Below are 23,764 nucleotides of genomic sequence, written 5' to 3'. Positions count from 1 at the left end.
CACGTGATGCATGATGTAGTATCTTGAATTGGGTCATGGGGAAGCAGGAAAAATAAATAAATAATGCAGAATTTTGGGCCATGTGAAAATAAATTCTTTTTTTTTTTTTTAAATAAAATTGGAAATCTGTGATTCAAATTCAGTAGCTTTCGGGCCACTATACAAAAATAATTGGGTGTCGGGGAAAATTATTTTTATGACCTACACTTGAAAAATCTGAAAGGCAGTACAGCTTTTTTTAAAAATAATTTAAAAAAAAAATTAAAAAAAACCACAGATCGAGTGTTTATTCTGTTCCAGAGATGCTACACTTCCACAACACATTTTTGAAAGAGCAGAAAAGACACACGCCCAGCTGATGCTGCTTTATGACCCGGACTAATGAACCACTTTGTCTCATGAAAGCTGTGAGCTGTAATTGCAGACCGTAAACGTGGACTAAACATACACCCTGTGTGCTCCTGAGATTTAAACACCCCCCCACACACATCACAACACTTTAGCACAGCAGGGTCGCCAACCTGCATTAGCCTAATGTGCTGCACCGTGGAGACTTAACGAACACAAAGGAATTAACATTGCGGCGATGGGCAGCTCAACGGCGATGTGGAACTGCTGGCCGACTCGCGGGTGTTTAATCTCCAGACGACTGCTATGAGGCTGCTGCTGGAAGAAAAAAAAAAAATTGGTGCATTATGATTCCTCTCATACTCCTCCACTCGCCTGTGAATCAGTGATCGGTATTTGTGCTGAACAGCACTGTGTGTGGACACAGGCAAAGGGCCGGAGGTGGTCTCGGGTCAGACTGCGTATTAAAACAAAATGATCAGGGTTTATCCGCACATGGGTCGATTTGTAAAATACAATAAAACACAACGAGACGGTGAGTTCAAATGGGTCAGAAAACACAGAGGAAAGAAAAAAAAATCTCTTTCCCACATTATTATTTGAGCTGAATATTTGTGCGACTATAATAACTCGAAGGTGAAAGTTAATGGATGAACTTTGATGATGGCTTGACCGTGTGCGCTAAACACACTGAAACAGCTAATCAACATTACGGTGTTCCAACGTCGCCGATTTTAAAATGTCAAATGAGTTAACAGTGTGAAAAAGCTAAAAAAGTGTAAAGGTTAAATACTGAAACGTGTTTAAAGGGTAAAAATAACAAGAGTCTTCAGATGACGACGACGGGTCCCCTCCGGCACCCACATGAAACCCCACTCCAAGTTTTCCTAAGTTGAATTGGTTGCCCTGGAAATACGGGGGGGGAAAAAAAAAAAATCTCAACAAGTCAAAAGGCACAACTCCTCGAGGTCACTTAACATCACAGAGGTTTCATGAAAAAAGTCCGAATAGTTTTTGAATTACGGTCCGGAAATTAAAATGTTTACAGACGGACGGATAGAACAATAGCTTTATCCCCCTACACTATATGCCAAGGGGATAAAAAGGTTGCTCCGTTATCCCAGTTTGTTTCTAGGTGGTGGCTATCATTTTCCCAGTGGTTGCTACGCAAGTTAGTTGTTAGATAGTTGCGATCATATTCGAGATGGTTGTGAGGATGTTGCTGATGCTTGCTATGATATTTCAGGCGGTTCCTGGGTGTTGCTGTGCCAAGTCAGCTGGTTCCTATCAAATTCAGGTTGGTTGCTAGGCTAGGATATTGCGAGGTGGTTGCTATCGTATTGCAGTTTGTTGTGAGGGTGTTGCTCAGTGGTTGTCATCATAACACCAGCTCAGATGTTTAAAAAAAAAAGCCTTGACTACTTTCAATGTCTTGTTTGGATTAATCCACCAATGTAAAAACGAGGAATAATCAACACCATCAACTCTTACTTTTTTACGGGAGGGTTTGTGCATGAAATCAGCAGCACAACACTGCATGCCATGTTACAATTTCACACATGACCACGTTTTTGAACACGCTGTAAATATGAGCCATTGTTCCTCGTGTCAGCGTGATTACACCAAAATAATGACTGAATTGTTATTTTTTTCCCAAATGACATCATGTTATAACGCGAACATTTCTTTTACAGAATAAACACAATCACCGGAACCATCTGCACTATTTTTTTTCCCCTGAACTAAGCCCATTATGAACATGGCATTTCTGTATGATTTCCGTAATAAGCTTAGTGCCCGCGTGAAGATAACTGAGTGACGAGTGCCAGTTAGATTACTGTTAATTACACACTGCATTTCCTCACCACAATAACCTCCTTTTCCCAAGAGGAGAAGTCCACTAAAGCGATTTCTAATGCAAATGAGAATTTTTTTTTTAAAAAAAAGATATGAATTGTACAGTCAAAGATTGAGAAGCCAAGATTGCAGGTCCATTAGTGCATAAAAAGTGTTACAGGTTCAGTCTGCAGATTTAAAAAAAAAAAAAAAAAAGGGGGGGGGGGGGGGGGGGATTCTCCAAAACCCATATGCATCTGGTAAAAAGCAAAAACAGCCCTTTCACTGACACTGTTATCCAAAAGCGATTTACGGAACAGTCAGTCAGTACCAGTGTCTCATCAAGTACCACGAGTACCATAAACAATGAACACACATTAGTGGAGAGTTTGAAAAGATTCAGTCAGGTGTCATTTTCACATCATCAACCTTCACCTGAGGTGCATCAGCGACAATTTAGACCACAGCGCTGTTGAACTTTCGATTCTGATTGGTCAGAAAGTGTTGATTAATTTCCTCTCCCAGCAGCTCTCACAGTAGCCTGGCTGCAAATCACAGGTTTCTATTAATGCGCTCGTTCTCATATATTAATACGCTATTGTTTCTATAGCAACAGCCGGTTCATAGCTGGAAGGACCAAGTCTAAAATGAGCGTGTATAAATGTCGACTACTTGATGACTTTTTCCTGTCAGAAAACGTTGTAGGAACATTATGGAAGGAGTCTCCAATACGAGTGCTTTGTAACAGTCAAAGGAAAAATAACTAAGTTTTAAGGAGAGAGAGAGAGCGCATGCGAGACAGAGAGAGCGCATGCGAGACAGAGAGAGAGCGCATGCGAGACAGAGAGAGAGCGCATGCGAGACAGAGAGAGAGCGCATGCGAGAGAGACAGAGCATGAAACAGAGAGAGAGAGAGAGAGAGAGAGAGAGAGAGACAGACAGACAGAGAGAGAGCACGAGACAGAGAGAGAGAGAGAGAGACAGACAGACAGAGAGAGAGCGTGCGAGAGAGAGGTCACGCACGCGAGACAGAGAGCGCTCGCGCATGCGAGACAGACAGAGAGAGAAAGCGTGTGAAACAGACACAGAGACCGACAGAGAGAGAGCACGCATGAGACAGAGACGGACAGAGAGTGCGTGAGAGACACAGAGACCGACACAGAGAGAGAGAGAGAGAGAGAGAGAGACACACACACACACCGACAGAGAGAGACACAGAGACCGACAGAGAGAGAGAGAGCGCGAGACAGAGACGGACAGAGTGCGTGAGAGACACAGAGACCGACACACAGAGAGAGAGAGAGAGAGAGAGAGAGAGAGAGAGACACACACACACACACACACACAGACCGACAGAGAGAGACACAGAGACCGACAGAGAGAGAGAGAGAGCGCGAGACAGAGACGGACACACACACACAGAGAGAGAGAGAGAGAGAGAGAGAGAGAGAGAGAGAGCATGAGACAGAGAGAGAGAGCAAGAGAGAGACACAGAGAGAGAGAGAGAGAGAGAGACACACACACAGAGAGAATGAATTCAGAACACTAACTTGTTTTGGGGACGTTCTACACATTGTGCTCTGATAAACAGAATAAAAATGTTCAGCATTGTAAAGTTGCTGTGGTATAAGGAGAACAGAACACTTCAGCATGCGCTGTTTTTGGAAAATAATCAATGTCCGCTAAAGGCCGACTGATACGATAACGACAGTTGTTTCGTGTGCGTCGCCGTGATGTGATGCTACATTTCTGGGGAGGTGTGCGCATACATCAACCTTTGGTCAATCAAACCTGTATAACCAACCTCCAAAATCCGTATTTCCCTTATAAAATCCGTATAAGATGCAAATTAAAATAATTTTCCTAAAATTTGAATGATAATTAACAATGATATATCCCAGTTACTTTTTATTCAATATTAATAACAATAAACCTTCAGAATGAATACAAAGCTCCAATGTTTGACAAAAACACAAAGTGTTATCAGCGTAGTTACGAAGGAAATACTTCGCTGTTTGGAGACAGGTTTCACCGAGCGGCTATTATGCGCGAGACTTCATATTAGCCACAAAGTCAGGAAAATCTGTTCGTAAAATTACGTTATAATGACCAAATACAATGAAAAGTATTTTTCCAGTCTCACCTGTGAAAGGTAATCCCATGTGATCTCGTTTGGACGGTAAACCTGTTGGTACAGTTAAACGCAGCACATGAATGAGGCATCTTTATTCTCGGCTACTGTCTAGACGCTATACCAGAGACGGCTGAAGAATCTCCACTTTGCCACATCCAATATGGCGGCGAGGATGACGTATGATTCTACGCAGAAGGCAGCATCTATGTTCATATGTCTATGACTTCCCGGTTGGCGGGATTCTCGCAACGCGGTGTGCGCATGATCAAAAGTGGAACGAAGTCTCGCTACCACAAGATAACGCGCAATTTCATAAGACTCTTTACTGGCTGTGGTGTACAGTACGTTTGTAAATGTTATGCGCTCTTTTATCATCGTGGGAATTGATTATAGCTCTAAATAAATATTGAAGTTTTTTTTTTAAAGAATCCGTATAACTTGATTTATACGCCCGTATACTACGTTTATTGAATCAAATCCGTATAAAATACGGACATTCCGTATAGGTTGACATGTGTGTGTGTCAGGCTACACGGCTATGCCGTATCTCCGTTGTAGATTTTACGCACAAGTGTAAATCAGCATTTACTCCAATTCAGGTTGGGCTTCACCACAAGACCTCACTGTTGATTCTTTTCCAATAACAGCACACCCTGAAGTGATTCATTTGATTCCCGCATTATGAATCCAATCATGAACTGGGTGGACCGTTACACACCCAACAAGCTGAGATTTGGAAAACGCCTGACAGCCTCGCTCCACAGATCTGGTCCAGGAGAACGTTACTGGAACAATTCAACCTGTCGATTTGTAACTAATTTGCATAAAATTGCTTATTCAAATGTTGCTCGTCAAGGTCACAGAAACTCAGACTCCATGTTGCAAGAAGAAAAAGAAAAAAACCTAAATCAACCTTCGAGACACAAAGCATGCCTGAGTGTGTAAGAACGTGTGCGCGCACGCTCACCCTCCGGCCCGTCCTTTGTCCTTGCCCCTGTGGCCCACGCGGCTGGTGGACTTGATGTAGAGGTGGCGGTGCAGCTCATCGATCAGCACCAGATGAATGTTGAGCTTCTTGCTGTGCAGCTCCAGCCTCAGGTCACTCAGACCCTCCACCTGCAGCAGAGGCCCCTCCAGAGACTTCACCGCTGACACCTGCACACAGCAACAACACACAGCTGAGTGTACACACACACACACACACACACACCTGGACTCACTGCTCAGGGGGAAAAATAATCAGGGAACCATTCAAACAAATGGCTGGAGTAGAACTATTTTTTTTTGAAAGCTCTTAAATTTTCAAAATAACTGAGCAAGAACACTGAAAATATATATATTTTTTTAATTGCCACTTCGTTGGCTGGTTGGTTGGTTGGATGGATGGATGGATGGATGATAAAAAAAATGACTCCAAAAATAAAAATTTGCTTGCATCCAAAACAGAGATCGGAGCAAAAAGAACCATGAGAAACCAGACTCCTTTATAATTAGCCAAGTTGCTCTTCATGAGAACAATTAAAACAATTTGATCTTCCAGACAAAATCAGAATCAAAATTCATTAAAAACTCAGGGAGGAGGAGCAATTTTCCTCAACGTTCATTCACTAGCCTAATTAGCAACTTGTCAATGAGAAAAATCACAACCAGGGAGTAACTCTTGTGCAGACTGATTAGCTTTTCCAAACAAAATCAATCAGAAGCAAAATTCACTGAAAACTCAGGGAGGAGGAGCAATTTTTGCGATTTGTGGACGGATGGATGGACGGACGGACGACAGACGCTGCGTGATGGCAATAGTTCACCGGCCTATGGCCATATGAGCTAATAATAATAATAATAATAATTATAATAAAATAAGTACTTTCTCTAAATGTGTGTCAATCAATAAATCATTCTATAACATGAATGCTCTGAGAGCACAGTATCCCCCGCTGGCAACTAGATCTATGCTATAAGTGCTTAATACACTCATGAAATTGTCAAAGTGCAGGTTTGGTAATCAAGGGCTGTAACTCTGGTAAAATGCGACTGAATTGAACAAAATTGCAATATGCATATTACCGACATATAATAAAGAATCCTGTCAAGTTTCGTGAAATTCCTCCAAAAATTGTGAGAGGAGTTGACTTCAGAAGGTGAGCACCCTTCCCGGGACTGATGGACATCGCCATGACATAATCCTCCTTTGGGCCTTTCGGCCAGCGGGGGATAAAAATGTTATTCCGTACTCATCATAAGCTATTTTGCTTGCTTTTTTTTTGGAAGGTGGCTAATAACTCTGTCATTGACCGTCCCCTGACTCAAAACAAGCAGCTCATAAGTTTAAAATAATATATTTTATAAACCTAAACTTCTTGGACGCCTCATTCACCTGCCCAGGTGACACTCATTTACACAACCAATAAAAAGTCAAATCCTTGACACGCGTCGGTTTTGGGAACGCATACTGAAGAGCAAAAGACTAACAGAAATGAAAGGATGTGCTCAAACCGTCCGATTCATGGAGTTTAATCGGACAGCAGCAGCCAAGAAGAAATGATCAAGTTCAAGAAAACAAAAATGCCACTCGCACATGAGAGATTTGAATAAACTTCAGGATGTTATATGATCGATGAAAGAATACAAGGTCACAGGCATCAATATGACGACGATAAAACAGTAAACGAGGCGATTCCACTCAGGCTCCTGCTGCTCTCGGTATCAGGACACTGTTACAACTTGTCCACCAACAGGGAACGGGTTCGGTTCTGATTCGTGCACCAGATTCTGAACCGTTCAGTGCATTTCGAACAAAAATTAATTGGTTCAGAACCTGAGAAGTTGGTTCTCAGCCAGAACCAAAATATATCTGGTTTTTCCAGCATGAACCGTGATGACCTCAGTGGGTGTGTCAACAGTTTGGAGAGGAAGCAGAGCGCAGGAAAGGAGAACGCAACAGGAAAGGAGACATCTTCGGGGGGGGGGGGACCGAAAACAAACATCTGTAATAACAGAACAAAAGCTGAGAAGTAATCAGTGTGCTCCACTGCGTCTTGCTCCTACTGTTTACTCCTGTTGTGAATTGTGTAATGCTCTCCGTTCATGAAGCATCCTTGATTACAATGGTTTTGCTCAAAACTGGTGAAAACGTGGACCGGTTCACTTTGCACCAAGGTTCAAAGATCCTGAACAGAACCATTTCAAGAACCCATTCCCTGCTGGTGGACAAGGGCTTTATTTCCTGACTCCACTCACCCGACCCACCACTCCTCCTGCAGCAGGACTCAAATCTACAAGTTACCTCTGTGTTTCTCTGTTTGTGTGTGCACAACTCTGTCTCTCTCAGTGTCTCTCTCTCTCTGTGTGTGTGTCTGTCTGTGCCTCAGTCTATCCTCATGTGTCCCTCTGCCTCTGTGTCAGTTGGTCAGTCTGTCCATTTCTCTCTCTCTATGCCTGTGTCTGCTTGTTTCTCTCCATCTCCTTGTCGGTCATTCTCTCTCTCTCTCTCTCTCTCTCACACACACACACACCACATCGCTCTTCATCTCTCTCTGCCTTAGTGTCAGTCTCTGTACCTGTGTGCGTCTTCTTGTGTCTGTCTCTCTTGTTCCTCTCCCTATCCTTCTGCGTCATTCTCTCTTCACCTCTCTCTACCTCAGTGTCCGCACGTCTTTCTGTGCCTGTTTGTTTCCGTCTCCATGTCAGGGGCTTCAAAGTTTGGGAGAATAGCAGGGTACAAATAATAATGCAGGGCTTCAAAGTTTGGGAGAATAGCAGGGTACAAATAATAATGCACGCAAAGCATGCAGGTATATATATATATATATATATATATATATATATATATATATATATATATATATATATATATATAGAGAGAGAGAGAGAGAGAGAGAGAGAGAGAGAGATGCAAGTACGAATTTTTCATGGGGCGGGATGGTTTGGAACAGGCCATCTAAAATTGGGATAACATTTACCCGGGACGGGTATTTGAGGCGGGTCGTCTAGCTTAATCTTGATTAGCGTTGTTACGCACGCCAGTGTTTCCCACAGAAATTTTGGAGACTATGGGGGCAGCCCATGGGGGAGGCGCAGGGGTTGTTTAAAATTGAGTGATATGTTAAATATTAAGTTATTACTGAAAAACTATTAATTAAAAAAAAAAAAAGAGACACTGAGAAATGGTCCTATAAACAACTTTACCAATATAAAAGATTACCAGGACTACAAAAATGCAGAAAAATAGGCTTTACTTATCCAAATGCACCTGTTGGTTCAAAAGTTAAAGTGCAGAGAACCTCACAGCACAACATGAAGTTACCTTAAAATATAATATAAATGCCTCAGCTTTCATGTAAGAAAAAAACTATTAATACTAGTACTGTGTGCAGGCAGTCTCTCCTGAAGACTAAATTAAACAATAATTATAAACTAATAAAATAAATGGCTCAGGCTTCATAGAAGAAAAAAAAAAAACAATTTGAACAGAATCTCACAGTATGATGCTGAAGCTGCCTAAACAATGGAAAATAAAATACCATTTTGGCAAAAACGTTGGCAGCCATTAATTTCTTGTATTAAGTAAAAAAATATGTTGCCAGATACTGCTGACGTTTTACAGCCCAAAATATGTTCAAAACCCGCCAAAATGCACTTAAAACCGCCCAAATTGGGCGGGAAACCTCCCAATCTGGCAACACAGGCGGCAGTAATGGCTGCACTCATGTCGAGGATGTAAACACAGTTGACGCGGCAACGGACATACATGACATAGTGGATGTAATTTACGTTCACAACTTTTTTTGCTGTCAGAAATATTTAATATTAAATTTTGTGACTCGACTGACAATAGCCGGCGGCATAACAAGCCACAGACGGCGATTTGCCGCCGGTGACCGGCTACTTTTGAGACCGCTGCCGTGTCCCTCTCCCTCTGCATCGATGTGTGTGTCTCTCTCTCTCTCAGCGCCAGTGTGTCTGCTTGTATCTTTGTGTCTCTCTCTCTTTCCATCCATCAGTCTTTCTCTCTGTCTCCTTGCCTGTCATTCTGCCTCTCGTCTCCTTCACATGCCTGTCTGTCTCCCTCTGTCTTTCTCTCTCCATCCATCTGACTATCTGTCTGTCAGACCCTGTCTCCCTCTCCTTGCCCATCTATCTCTGTATCTGACTCTCTACCTCTGACTGTCTCTCAGATTCTCTCTCTGTCTGTGTCTCTCTGTCTGTCTCCCTCCCCCCCCATTATCTGAGTGTCTCTGGCTCTCCGCCGTGGTCCGTGTGTGTGTGTGTGTGTGTGTGTGTGTGTGTGTGTGTGTGTGCGTGCGTGTGTAATAAATCTCCCTGACAGTAATGTAAGGTGGTGTATTATGATGAGGGGTTAATGGTGGACTGATAGCACTCTGGAGGGACGTCCTGACACATCGGCCCTCGTAAACAGACAGGAAGCATTACACAGGTCAAGCGCATGTGAGCATGTAAACGAGTGGCGCATTCGCTGCGAGCTCGGCTGATTAACTGCAGCACAGAAACTAACAGCATCACTTCACAGGTCTGTGTTACTGCCGGAGGCGTTTAACTAACGGGAGACGAGGGAGGCCGGACTGACCGACGCCGACAGGCTCTGAGCTCCGTTACTAAACTCATTCAGAGAGGAAGAACAGACAAGTTTCCCTCCGAGCTGGAGCATCTCTCTCTCACTCACACACACACACACACTTTATACAGGATGACCAGTTTAAATGATTATATATTATTCAGTTTAATAAACATCATTCAATAATAATAATAATAATAATAATCCAAGTTATTAAAAGACAGCAGCACTCTCCCTCTCTCAGTCTCTCTCTTTCCCTGTCTATCCATCTTCCTCCATCCATCCTTCTCCCTCCATCTGTCCCAAACGCCCATCCATCAGTCTGTCCCTCTCTCTCGAACATCCATTTGATCATCTCAATGTCCATCCATCCCTCTCTCCCTCCATCTCTCCATTCCAACCACAAACTCTCTCTCTCTCTCTCTCTCTCTCATACACACACACTCCGTCCACCCTCTTCCCCTGTCCCTCCATTCCGTCCACCCTCTTCCCCTGTCCCTCCATTCCGTCCACCCTCTTCCCCTGTCCCTCCATTCCGTCCACCCTCTTCCCCTGTCCCTCCATTCCGTCCACCCTCTTCCCCTGTCCCTCCATTCCGTCCACCCTCTTTCCCTGTCCCTCCATTCCGTCCACCCTCTTTCCCTGTCCCTCCATTCCGTCCACCCTCTTTCCCTGTCCCTCCATTCCGTCCACCCTCTTCCCTGTCCCCATCCGTCCATTGCATCCACCCTCTTTCCCTGTCCCCATCCGTCCATTCCATCCACCCTCTTTCCCTGTCCCCACCCATTCCATCCACCCTCTTTCCCTGTCCCCACCCATTCCATCTACCCTCTCTCCCTGTCCCCACCCATTCCATCCACCCTCTCTCCCTGTCCCCACCCATTCCATCCACCCTCTCTCCCTGTCCCCATCCATCCCTCTGTCCCTCCACCCGTCCATTCCATCCCTCTGTCCCTCCACCCGTCCATTCCATCCCATCCACCCTCTCGCCCTGTCCCCACCCATTCCATCCACCCTCTCTCCCTGTCCCTCCATTCCATCCACCCTCTTTCCCTGTCCCCACCCATTCCATCCACCCTCTCTCCCTGTCCCCACCCATTCCATCCACCCTCTCTCCCTGTCCCCATCCATCCCTCTGTCCCTCCACCCATCCATTCCATCCACCCTCTCCCTGTCCCCGTTCATCCCTCTGTCCCTCTATCCTTCCATTCCATCCACCCTCTCTCCCTGTCCCCCTCCATCCCTCTCTGTCCCTCCACCCATACACCCTCTTTCCCTCTCTCCCTGTCCCAGTCCATCCATCCATCCACCCTCTTCCCTGTCCCCGTCTGTCCATTCCATCCACCCTCTTCCCTGTCCCCATCCATCCATTCCATCCACCCTCTCTCCCTGTCCCCACCCATTCCATCCACCCTCTCTCCGTCCCCATCCATCCCTCTGTCCCTCCATCCGTCCATTCCATCCACCCTCTTTCCCTGTCCATCCATCCTCTCTCCCTGTCCCCGTTCATCCCTCTCTGTCCCTCTATCCTTCCATTCCATCCACCCTCTTTCCCTCTCCATCCATCTCCGTTCCCATCCATCCCTCCATTTCATCCACCCTCTTTCCCTCTCTCCCTGTCCATCCCATCCACCTTTTTTCCCCTCTCTACCTGTCCCCATCCATCCCATCCACCCTCTTTCTCTCTCTCCCTGTCCATCTGTCTTGCTGTCCCCACCCATCCCTCTCTGTACCTCCATCCAGCCATTCCATCCACCATCTTTCCTGCTCTCCCCTTTCTCCATCTGTCCATCTCTCTCTCACATCCATCTATCTGTTCACCATTCTCTCTCATTCTCTCGTTCCTTTCATTTATCTGCAGGGGTTATTGCACGTTTTTTGAATATATTAACTCTTCCCTGCTGTTTTTTTTTAACCATCATTCAAAACAGTCATGGAAAGAGAGCAGATCAGAATATAAGCGCTAACTGACTGCTATTTACAGAGAGAAGACTTTCTACATGTTTTAGGACACAAGAAGAGGAGAAGAGAACACACACACTCAGGCTCGCCTGAAACCCAACATCCTAAAGAGAAGACGACGCATATGGGACAGATGCATGAATTAATGAGTGACGTGCAGTCTGCAGAGCTCACGCTGGGGATCCCTGACGGAGTGACAGATGCAAGACGGATTTACAGCTGCATGTCTGCCTGCGTTTCAGCAACCCGAGCAAGACGGAGTTGGTGGTGTATTTTTTTTTTTTTAAAACACTGTTACAAACTGACATGCTTTGGGTCTGATTCGAGAAAACCTTCAAACTTGTCCCTCAAAATAAGAAGATATTTCCCCAGTGAGGAACCAGACATGTTCAGGGAGAGAGAAAGGGAACAAGAACGAAAGCTGCATCATCATTTACAGCTAAATGCAAAAGTTTGTACCCCCATGGTTTCTGGATTTAAAACACCGTTTTGTTTTTAATGAAATGTGTGAGTGGATCCTGCAACTCGACAGGAACTCAAATTATAACACAAAAATTAAGAGACTGTGTCCAAATCTCTATGTCCAGATGTGATCTGAAGGAGGAAGAGCATGACATCTGGCAGAGATTTTAAAATGATACATCAAGAAGAACGGGTAAAAAGTTGGACATGCAGGAACAGAAGTGCCAGGAAAAATGTCTCGGAGATTAGAAGCAGAATATTATTTATGAAAGGATCAAAACACTCCTCAGGGGATATTTAAGACACCTGGAGTCAGTTAGTCAGACAAACAAGTTACTGGAGAACTTTTCCATCACATTCGTATCACATGTAAGGGTGTTTTTTGTTCTAAATTAAACCAAATATTTATGATACCACAGTAGTGCCAAATTCTCAATTCTGATTGGTCGGAAGGTCTTGATTAATTTTCCATAACTCCAAACGATACGGTTTATCTGAGTGCACTCGTTCGTTCTAATACGGCATAGTTTCCATAGTAACAGCTCATTCACAGGGACTTGCATGGTTGTAAACTAAATAATTTGTTTCATTACAATGCAGTTAGTTAAAAAAAAATAATTGTTGGCAAATTCCTGTGGGATAAGAGGTATAAAACACTTTTGGGCACGCTGTTATAGGAAAATAATCAAGGTTAGAGTGGAAACAGTGATGCTCACATCACCACACCACAGTGTCATTGATTATTTTCCAAGAACAACACACCCTGAAGTGTTTTATCCTTATTTATTTGACTGCTTATGTCTGTAGGACGTATGCACAGTGTATTCCCGCCTCACAGCTCCAGCATTCCTGGAATAAGCGCCAATGAACCTTTTTGCATTTGTATGTAAAATATTTGCCTCATAATTTCTTCTGATCACAATTAGATAGCTGCTAATTATCCATATATGTGAGAGAAATAGCACTCGAAATCTAAAAAGCCTTGGTTTTGAGGGATTAAATAAAAAACCATTTCCGTGTCCCAATTTTCGAAAGACCACCTGCAGTTCTGCTCCTGTCTCGCTCATGAACACTCTCAACCCATGTCCGTTTCCGTCCTTCACCAACCGTGCCAACATTAGGAACTTTCAAAACATCCCGGATTCAAATTACATCATCACAAAGTCACATGCAACTATTCCTGTGCGATATATAAATAGTTTTCACATGATGTCACAGAGTCGGGGATTCCCTAGTGGTGGCCATCTTGCGGGTCAAGCTTACCGTACGGGTCACTGAGCACACATTGTAACGCGCGAGTACAAAGTCTTCAAAAGAACCCAAGCAGGCTATTTAAAGCTAGCAATGGTGCACACCTGTTGTATTCACGGCTGTCGTAATAGGTCAGATGATGACGTCAAGCGGAGCTTTTATGGAATTCCCACTGTACGGGAGCACGAAGGCGAGCAAACAAAGAAACTCAGCATACAAAGGAGAAATCTATGGCTTGCAAGAATCAACCGCAAGGATTATCAGCCTTCCAAACACAGCAAAGTCTGCTCCGATCATTTTATAAGTGGTAAGTTGTTTAAATAAACAATCAATTGTGTTTAAGTTTGTTTTTGGAAACCAAAACATCGTGTAAACAATCTCTGGAGAATGCCTAACTGGAACCGCTGAGTGTACGTTTACATTGCAATGTACACTTAATATCGCTCGTTTGTCACGTTTCTATTTGAAACTTGTCACTTCACTCACGCAAGGGTCATTTTTGAAAACATTTTAGGTCTATTCTGTATGCAGGGATGCAAACAGCGCGCCTTTTGGCGCATGCCGCCTTTTTCACGGCTGAATCGCGCAGATCCGATTTTTTTTGGGGGGGGGGGGGGGGGGTTGGAGTGTCTGAGTATAATTTCAAAGTAAATTCTGTATTAAAATTACTAAATAAGCAAATCCGTTACAGTCCATGAAACATAGGAAGTATAAGGATAAGAAAAAAAAAAAAAAAAAAAAACAGTGAATCGGAAAGCTGTGCACATTTGCGCAGCTTCGCACAAATGTGCGCAGCTTTCCGATGCAAAGTAATATTGCACAGTATTCATAATAGTCTTAAATCAACTCGATATTATACACACACATATTTATATGCAGTGTTGAGAGCTCTAAAATTCCAATGTTTACATACCTTGGCTGTAATTAGGACACGACTGTCACTTGTTTTTATATGGTGGACTTCACGGATCCAGTCACAGACAAAATAATTGTATGACTCCAGCGACTTGTATGCTTTGAGGTCGTCAAGTGTGTAGGCGCTTTTACTATTCACAAAATAGTTCACAATATCAGGGTACGATATGGATGGCAGCCCTGCACAGTCACTTGAAAATGCATCTTTGTCCACTTCGTAGGGGTCAATTCCCCCAATCAAGGCCAGTTTGGCTGCATACCGTTGTCGTGAGATGTCGTCTAATGTATCTATATAGTTCCGTTTGCTTGATTTTGCCGACATTGATCTTTATTTTAGAAAACTGACTATATAACTTTAGAAATTCGTCCGAGATAACGTAGCCAGTAATGGCGATGGTCCTTTGTTTGCCCCACAATATGGCGGCTGGAGGGCGTTCCCCGGAATGCCGTGACGTCAGTGAAAACTACCTAGTGGTACAATATTGATATCATGATGTAATTTATCATGATACACTTTCCTACAATATTACTAGTTATCGTGATATGTTTCCTTTAGCATTAAACCAACAGAAGGAGTTTGTTTCATGCATCACGTATCGCAGAAGCGTCCTCTTGTATCGCAATGTGATATTTCTATGATATTTACATCACACACAGACTCACCAGCATGTCAGTAGCATGCAGGTAGTGTTTGCTGGCCATGCAAGCTTCCAGTTTCTGAGGAACCTGCTTGATGTTCTCGATCTCGTCCAGCAGCTCGAGGACGTGTTTGTGCTCGATGCCTTCGATCCACAGCTTCCTCAACTCATCCCTCTTACAGTGGAGCAGCATCTTACAGGACAGCAGGTTCTCCTTCACCTAAGAGAGGGAAGCAGAAAAAAGAAAAGAAAAAAAAAACAGACCAACATTCCAAACAGGTCCTGGAGATATTAAGATCATTTTTCTTTAGTATGGGGATAAAAGACAGTCTGATTTTTAAAGAATGGATCGATCCTACTCCCTGATACAATTTTAGAGACCTGAGTATCAGCTAATAACTTGAACTCAGTCGAATAAAACGTGTTTCATGCTAATACAAGTTCAGAGTGTAAGATTTGTGAAAATGATGTATAATTTCAATATAGTCCTTCTACCAGAGGTGGAAAAACCCGGGTGCAGAAAGTAAAAATCCTGCCACATTTTTGCTCCAGCCAATTCAATGAACCAGCTGATCCTAATTACCACATCCCCCAAGCCAGGTTGATGAGCTAATTGGTGAAATCACCTGTGTTGAGAGCACAGGCAGAAGGAAAACCTAAGCAGGACTTTTACTTTGTCAATCCAGTTTTTCCACCTCTGCCTTCTACAAATCGCTTTAAGGTTTAATGTGGGCACTGTAGTGCATAGAAAGTTTACAGTAACCATCATGCCCTTTGGAAGGGGAAGAAAAAAGCCTGTGTTAGTTAGCTGTTTTCCGTTTGGTTTGTTTAGCCACTAAAAAGGTTTACACACAAAGGTGTACTTCATTTATTCTGCTCTTTTCTAGGAAACAGATGTTAAATACATTTGCACCTTTTCATTTGCACCTTTACTTGCACTACCTCACTTTTATTTTTTTTTACACACCATACACTGTTTCTTGTTGCTGCTGCCCTCCACGGAAAAGACTTCTCTATGGAACTACATACTGTATGTGACTTTGCACCTTACCTGAATTATCTCATAAGAACTGCCTTGGGCCCTGCAATATAACAACTTACCATATGCTGCTTCTGAATGCTGCTACACATTATTAACAACACATTATTATTTATTTAACACATTATTCTACAGAATGCTGCTACTGTGATAACCTCAACTGGGCTGCCCTGGACTGTGCTGTACTGTATCTCTTGTATACTAGCCTTGTTCTTATCTTCCTGTCTTTAGCCTAGATCAGGGGTTCTCAACCTTTTGCAACCTGGGCCCCACCAAAGCTGGTTCATTGCAGTTGGGGGCCCCTCTTCTCGCCCCGCCCCCCCAAAACACACTCACCCGCAGTGACGCCACCCGACCTACAGCACCTTATATCGACCGATAGATAGATAGATAGATAGATAGATAGATAGATAGATAGATAGATAGATAGATAGATAGATAGATAGATAGATCTGGGCTAGATTATTATTATTATTATTATCATTATTATTATTATTAGTAGTAGTAGTAGTAGTAGCAGTAGCAGCAGTAGTAGCATTATCCATTCCATAGAAATACATAGGCCTATTATCATTATTAGGCTATTGTTATAATTGGCAGTAGCACCACATTTCTAATCTGCTTTCGGGCATTATTATAATTATTATTATTATTATTATTATTATTATTATGGCCTATTATCATTACTAAGCTGTTGGCAGTAGTACAAGACTTATGTTCTTTCAGGCATTATTATTATTATTAGGCCTATTATTATTATTATTATTATTATTATTGCTGTTGTTGCTTGTTGATATTATTATTATTATTATGCTATTATTAATAGGCATCATTATTATTATTATTATTATTATTAGTGTTTTTATTAGGTATTTTATTAGGCTTATCATTAGCTGGCTATTGATATCATTGGGAATTGGGACCAGGCGTGAATTTAGGTTTTACTTTTTACTGTGCCTTTGTGATCTGCATTTGCGTTAATGCGAGACCTGAGCCTGCTTTGCCTTACAAAGATCCTCGATTCTTGGCGAAATGTTTGACAAGCACAGTCTCAAGTCATCCTCAATTTGCGCACAATTGCGATATTTCGTTTTGAGCACAGTCATTTTTGAAAATCCTGCCTCACACAAGTAGGTCGATGCAAATGGGATGAGCAGTTTCAAGGCTACGTCACACAGTTGCGGGTACTCCTGCATCAATGCTGCCCAGAATGTCGAAAGAGGGCATGAGGTGAAGACTGCCTCAAGTCTACTGTCACTCTTCAGCTCAATAAGCTGTTCCTGCATGTCAACTGGAAGTTCGTCAGCAGTACACACAAATGGATCTCGAACCCACGCAAAAGAGCGATAATCCTCTGTGAAGTATGCCGCAAACTGTTTTCTCATTACCGACAGGTGCTCTGACGCTGCTTGAAAGACAGATGAGAAATCGTGGGAAGTGCCTGCATTACTGATAAAGTCTGCAAGGCTTGGGAACATATCACAGTTCCCCCGACTGATGCGGCCACACCAGAGGTCAAGTTTTTGCTTGAAGGCATCCACTTTCTCTGCGATAAGCAAAATGTGAGTTTCTCGGCCTTGCAAAGACAGGTTCTAGCCATTCAAGCGGTCAAATATATCGACCAAATAGGAGAGACACGCCAGCCACAAAGAGTCATCCAGATTTTTCGCCAGGTCTGAATTGATGTGTCAAAAACCGCTTCACCTCATCTCGCAGCTCATACAAACGTTGTAACACCCGCCCCCTGGACAGCCAGCGAACCTCAGTGTGCAGAAGCAGCTGTTCGTGCTCTGACCCCATCTCCTGACAGAGGACCTCAAACAAGCGAGAGTTTAGCGGCCGTGACTTGATGAGGTTGATCATTTTTACTGATTGGTTCAGCACGGATTCCAACAGAGACGGCATTTTTTTTGCAGCGAGTGCTTCACGATGAACCATGCAATGGGTCCATTTTACAAGTGGAGCTACCTGCTTAACGCGAGCAGCTAGACCTTGCTCACGGCCCGTCATTGCTCGTGCGCCATCCGTGCACAAGCCAACGCATCGGTCCCACGCCAACCCATTCTCGCGAATAAATCAATCAAGGACATTGAAGATGGCCTCTCCAGTTGTGTGTGACTGAAGAGGGCGGCAAAAAAGGACGTCCTCCTCAATTAATTTATCCCTGACATACCTGACATATGTAAGAAGCTGTGCCTGTCCAGCAATATCGGTAGACTCATCCAACTGCAAGGCATAGTATGGACTATTTTTAATAAACTGTATTAATTGCTCTCTGATATCATTGGACATATCAGCAATTCTCCGAGCAACTGTGTCATTTGAAAGTGGCACGGTGCCTAATTTGGCTGCTGCACTATCCCCGAAGAATATTCTGCACACGTCCTGCGCAGCTGGCAAAACGAATTTCTCGGCATCAGTGTGCGGTTTGCCTAGCTTACCTATTCTTTTTGCCACCACATATGATGCCTCCAGGCACTGCTTAGATACAGTGCTGTGCACGGAAATTGTTGCCTGTTGCTGATGCAGGCCATCACGCTTTCTTTGAAAGTATTCAAGCGGTTTGTCCTTCAGGCCAGCATGCTTCGTTTCGAGGTGCCTTTTAAGTTTGCATGGCTTCATGCTTTCGTTTGCCAGCACCTCGGCACACACGACACACTGAGGACGAAGATCAGAGGTGACAGTAAAACCAAACTGCAGGTATGATTCATCGTACCTCCGAAGCTTTCTCGCAGCTGGTGGTAGACCTACATCAGTTGTCTTGGGTTTTTTGACAAGAAATCTATCCATTTTGTTAAAGTATTTGTGAATAAACGTGTGTAATAAAGTTGTAACGATAAGTCTGTAGTAGGCTAAGTCTGTAGTAGGCTAAGGGGGCTAACCAGAGGGAACGTATGGGGCTTATCAGTGAGAAACACGATCGATATCTTTATTCGGGGATTTTATAGTTGCAAATTTTAACGAGGTGTGAATGGTGTACTTACTCGTGTGAGTGTGTGTGTTAGTGTGTGTGTGGGACAGTTGGATTTTTCACACGCAGGGTGAAAAAGGCAAAGGGGTAGTAGACTAGCAGTAAGAAAACAACAAAAACAACAAATTATTTGGGTAGAGCTGAAATGGGGAAAGCAAAAATACAGTGTGGGGTAGTAGTCTTTAAAAAGACTGTTTGGGTTTTGCACTGTATCGATGGATTGATGATAGTAGACTAGCGAGAGTCGGCACGAGTTAACTCGGCAAGAAACCAGACTAGTGTGTGTGTGGCAAGCACTCACACGGTGGCCACGGTATGCAGACTCACTCACGTGACGTTGCGTCATGTTCGCGTCACGGGCTTAAAATAACCTACACACAAGATTTTATGATAGATTTTATAATAGTATTGATTTGTATGTAATAGTCCAATGTCCTGCATTTTGACATGGGTAAATGTGTTGCATCTGCTTAGCTACTATAGCCTGTTAGCCCCAGATTTTTTTTTTCCTCCATACATGAAGCCTACTCGCGACCCCCCTGGAGTACCTCCGCGCCCCACCAGGGGGGTCGCCCCCCCCCCCCCCCCCCCCCCGGTTGAGAACCACTGGCCTAGATTATTTTTTCTAAATGTTAAATGTTTCAATTCCCCCCTTTTTTTTTAAATCATTACTTTATTATTACTTATTGCTTGTTACACTGTGATTGATCCTGTCTTGCGCTTTAATGCTTGTCTTGTTAATGTCAGTCCTATGTTTGTCTATGTCTTTACAATGGGATAGAGAGAAACGTAATTTCAATTTCCTTGTATGACCTGTGCATATGAAGAAACTGACAATAAAGCTGACCTGAACTTGAACTTGAATAAATAATAAACTGTGCATTGTACAAGAATCTACATCTTCACTTCAGGGGGTTACTATAAAACCCTGTATATACCACAGACTGGAAGCATGAATGGACAAAGCCTCTGTGATGTCACTCATAGGATTTCTGAAGAGCGGGTTTGAAGCTCAAATAAGGAGGCTACGGGCGTCTACTGCCATCTTGGCAGCACCTGACTGGTGGAAAAAACAAATGCCTTGTTGATCAGAGAGGGTCAGAGGAAAATGGACAGATTGGTTTGAACTTTTTTGCCTGGAAGGATATAGTAACTCATATAATCACTGTTTACAACCGTGGTGAGCAGAAAAGCATCTCAGCATGCAATAGCAGAACACACTGGGTTCCACTCCTGCAGCCAAGAACAGGGATCTTAGACTCAAGAACAAGTTCCTATTAAAGTGGCCGGTGAGTGTGTGTATGTGTTGACCTGTTTAATCTTGTTGCGAGAGCTAGTGATCCTCTCAGTGATGCTCTGGTAGGTGCGGATGGCCGTGGTGAGCTCCGTGTAGTGTTGAACAATGAGCTGATCCAGATCACGGTCACATTTCTCATAGGCCTCCTCCAGACGGCTCTTCTCCGTCTCCCGGTCCTGAACATCGTCGCTGTTTGACAGGGTCCTGAACAACACCAGCAAAGACAGATTTGATTTAAAGGTCAAATCCATTCCACCTTGAACGACTCACACATCAATAACTGTACTACAGTTAATAACTGGACAACTGATCTTCAAACAAAAAAAAAAATGCTACAAATATAACATTTACTTTATAATGAAAGGTAGACGGCCTTTCAGATTTTTCAAATTTAGGTCATAAAAATAATTTTCCCGACACCCAATAATTTTTGTTTAGTGACCGAAAGCTACTGAATTCAAATCACAGACTTCCAATTTTATTCGTATTTTTAATAGAACAATTCATGAGTTTATTTCCACGTGGCCCAAAATTCTCCAATATTTTTTTCCTGCTTCACCATGACCCAATACAAGATACTACGTCATGCATCACGTGGTAGGCTTTCCCCGTTCACGCAAGCCATTGTGGGATACAAATTTGAAACAGGAGAGAAAAATGGAGGACATGAGTGTGCGAATGAAACGTGAAAGAGCGACTACAGTAACAGAAAGCAAGAAGAAAAGACGTTATGTTCTATACGAAGGAAAGGAAATGCAGGACCAAACTAATAAAATATCGGCGCTCAGCGAGCACCTCGGTATGATCAGCTGTTCGTTTAGCGACAGAATGATGGAACTGTCAGTGCACGCTCAAAGGGAAACCTGTAGATGGCAGTAATGCAACACTGTGGATGCCAGCTGCCATAAAACCCAAAAGAAGAAGAAGAAGGTGGTAAACCTGCGCATGCGCACACGGACTTCCTCTGTCTGCTTGACTGCGCGAAGCGAGCGATTTCATGCACATTATTTGCTTTAATCCCCACAAATTAAATAACTTCCCAGCCACAGAACGGCCTGATATTTTGTGAGATATTACAGAAATAAACATCTCACAATCACCACATTTCAGAGGGAACTAAATTTCACCGATTTTATGAAATCAAAAGACTGAATAGTTTGAAATTTTGAGTTGATTTTTTTTTTGTTCAAACTTCTTTCAATGATGTGTTGCTCTGTTTTTACTTAGGTTTACTGATTCCTCCGTTACCCAGAATGCCATGCTGATTGCAGCAAAGTTGGATTAATACTGCACTTGGGGAGTATTCCCAAACCTATCTGCGAGTACTTGCCGCTTAGTTTGCTGACGAAAACATCGCCACCAAATTTCAGTGCATGCACTGAAATTTTTCGTGACATTTTTGATCACTCACCAGGCGGAGACACGCCAAAAAACAACTTGTGAAGCTCAGAGAAAATTCACCACGCATTGCACAATTGGTGGCAATGCAATCAATTTTTCATCGCCACGTATTCACAAATCCCTCGCGAGCTGTAGTGTGGCTGGGGCCATAGTGAGTAAAAAATCTTATGTGGCATCTAGCGACTTTTAGAGACATTTCAGAGAGCCAACAGCTTCTTCTGAGAAGATTTTTTTGGCAACACTGTGCATGATGTATGCAAATTGTCATGAACTATGTAATCATGTCCATCATGCAATCTCGCGACTTCTGATGAGATGTTTCGTCAACGCTGTCCATGATGTATGCAAATTGGACGTGATTACGTAGTGTGAGACATCACGCAATCTAGCAGCTTCTGCTGAGATGTTTTGTACTGTGAATCGTTAACGAGTGACCAACCTACACATGCTTGTACAAAGATAACCAGCATTTCTGAGACTTTTGTAAAGTCAGCGAACATTTTTTTTTTTTTGGTCTGGTTTCTGTAAAACCATTCACTTACAATTTTACTAAAATACTCATCAACGAGAGAAAACATATCTCTGGAAATCCCATCCTATCCCAACCCATTCAAACAGTACAATAGTTAATAATAATAATAATAATAATAATAATAATAATAATGCATATTCAGATGAGATTAAATTCCCTTAAATACTCCAGTAATAATTTCATTATCCCACATCCCTGTGTAAAATTAATCCCACCCGAATAGGGCTCTACAGGAACCTAATCATTTACAGATTACAGTCAACAATCAAAGCTTGTTCGTGTACTCAAGAATGTTTTAACTGTGTTCGCTGTATAATTTCATCCTTACTGATATATTTTAATATATAACCTGATAAAACTGTAATATTTACACCAGAGTGCTAAACTGTCAAACAAATACAACAATAAACACTTCGCACAGGATGCAGCGAAGCCTAGCTAACTAGCTGGCATGCTAATATTTTGGTCACCGTTTAGCCGTTTTTAGATAATTCTTCTCTAAAAAAGCGACATATAAACACAGTTAAGACCTCAGAGATAATAAAAACACCGCGCTTACCTTATAACAGAGATTAATAAACTAGAAGGGTCCTTGCTTTTGGACACTGCAGTCCTGTATCTCCCAGTGTCAGCTGCCATTTTTCCGTCTCTACACCCAAACAGTGCCAGCTGAGAGAAGGAAAATCAACCAATCAGGAGCCGTCGTCAAGCGGAAGTCAGACGTGATAGCCAATAAAAAAGGAGTTCCGGTTTCCGGGTGCAAAAGCAATGGTTTCATGGGAAGTGTAGTACAGGTATTTAGCCTGGAGATGCGTTCAGCCGTTTGTTAACTCCAAAAGCAGGGTTTCTTCTCAACGGTTGTGAACTGCTAAAAATATGTCAATGAAGCAAATTATAATTTCAAAAAAGTAAAAATTAAAATAAATAAATAAAATAAAGGAATACTCCCTGTAGTAGTAGTTGTTGTTGTTGTTGTTATTGCTGATAAAAACTGGTCATGTAAGGTTGTGCATCCACACAAAATCAGTCAGTTTTTGGTCCTGTTTCCCTCTTCCTAAATAATCCAAAGTAAAGAAAATATTTACAGAAAATATGGTTCTACCTGCACGGAAGACAAACATGATATGCACAGACCTCAGTGTACTTTCTGTGGTGAGCTTTCGTCTGTGGAAAAGCACAAAACCATCAAAATTCAAAATGCATTTCGAGATAAAACTCTCTCAACTCATAAAGACGAGCATGTTCAGTTTTTCAAAACAAAGCAACAGGATCTGGGCACAATAGAAGTGCATTGCATTCTCAAAAGAAGATTAGATATAACATTATATTGTAATTGTGAGTTACTATCTCATGATTGTGAGTTACTTGAGTTACTATCTCATAATTGTGAGTTACTATCTCATAGT

The 23,764-nt window shown here is 42.8% G+C and overlaps 1 protein-coding gene across 2 annotated transcripts in view; it reads right to left on the bottom strand.

Annotated features, from left to right (window-relative positions):
* Positions 1-23,034, bottom strand: part of exoc4 (exocyst complex component 4) — a 316,334-nt gene extending 293,300 nt beyond the window's left edge. For both annotated transcript variants that reach the window (XM_060903439.1, XM_060903440.1), the window contains exons 1-4: positions 22,918-23,034; positions 20,440-20,629; positions 15,144-15,338; positions 5,286-5,473 (exon numbers count right to left, since the gene is read on the bottom strand). In XM_060903439.1, the coding sequence (XP_060759422.1) occupies positions 5,286-5,473; positions 15,144-15,338; positions 20,440-20,629; positions 22,918-22,997 (653 nt within the window). In that variant the 5' untranslated portion in view covers positions 22,998-23,034. The remainder of the gene's footprint in view (positions 1-5,285; positions 5,474-15,143; positions 15,339-20,439; positions 20,630-22,917) is intronic.
* Positions 23,035-23,764: the final 730 nt, after the last annotated feature.

Source organism: Neoarius graeffei, chromosome 21 (genome assembly GCF_027579695.1).
Source record: "Neoarius graeffei isolate fNeoGra1 chromosome 21, fNeoGra1.pri, whole genome shotgun sequence".
NCBI lineage: Eukaryota > Metazoa > Chordata > Actinopteri > Siluriformes > Ariidae > Neoarius > Neoarius graeffei.
The sequence above is the reverse complement of the archived record's forward strand: the minus strand, read 5'-3'. Positions and strand labels throughout refer to the sequence as shown.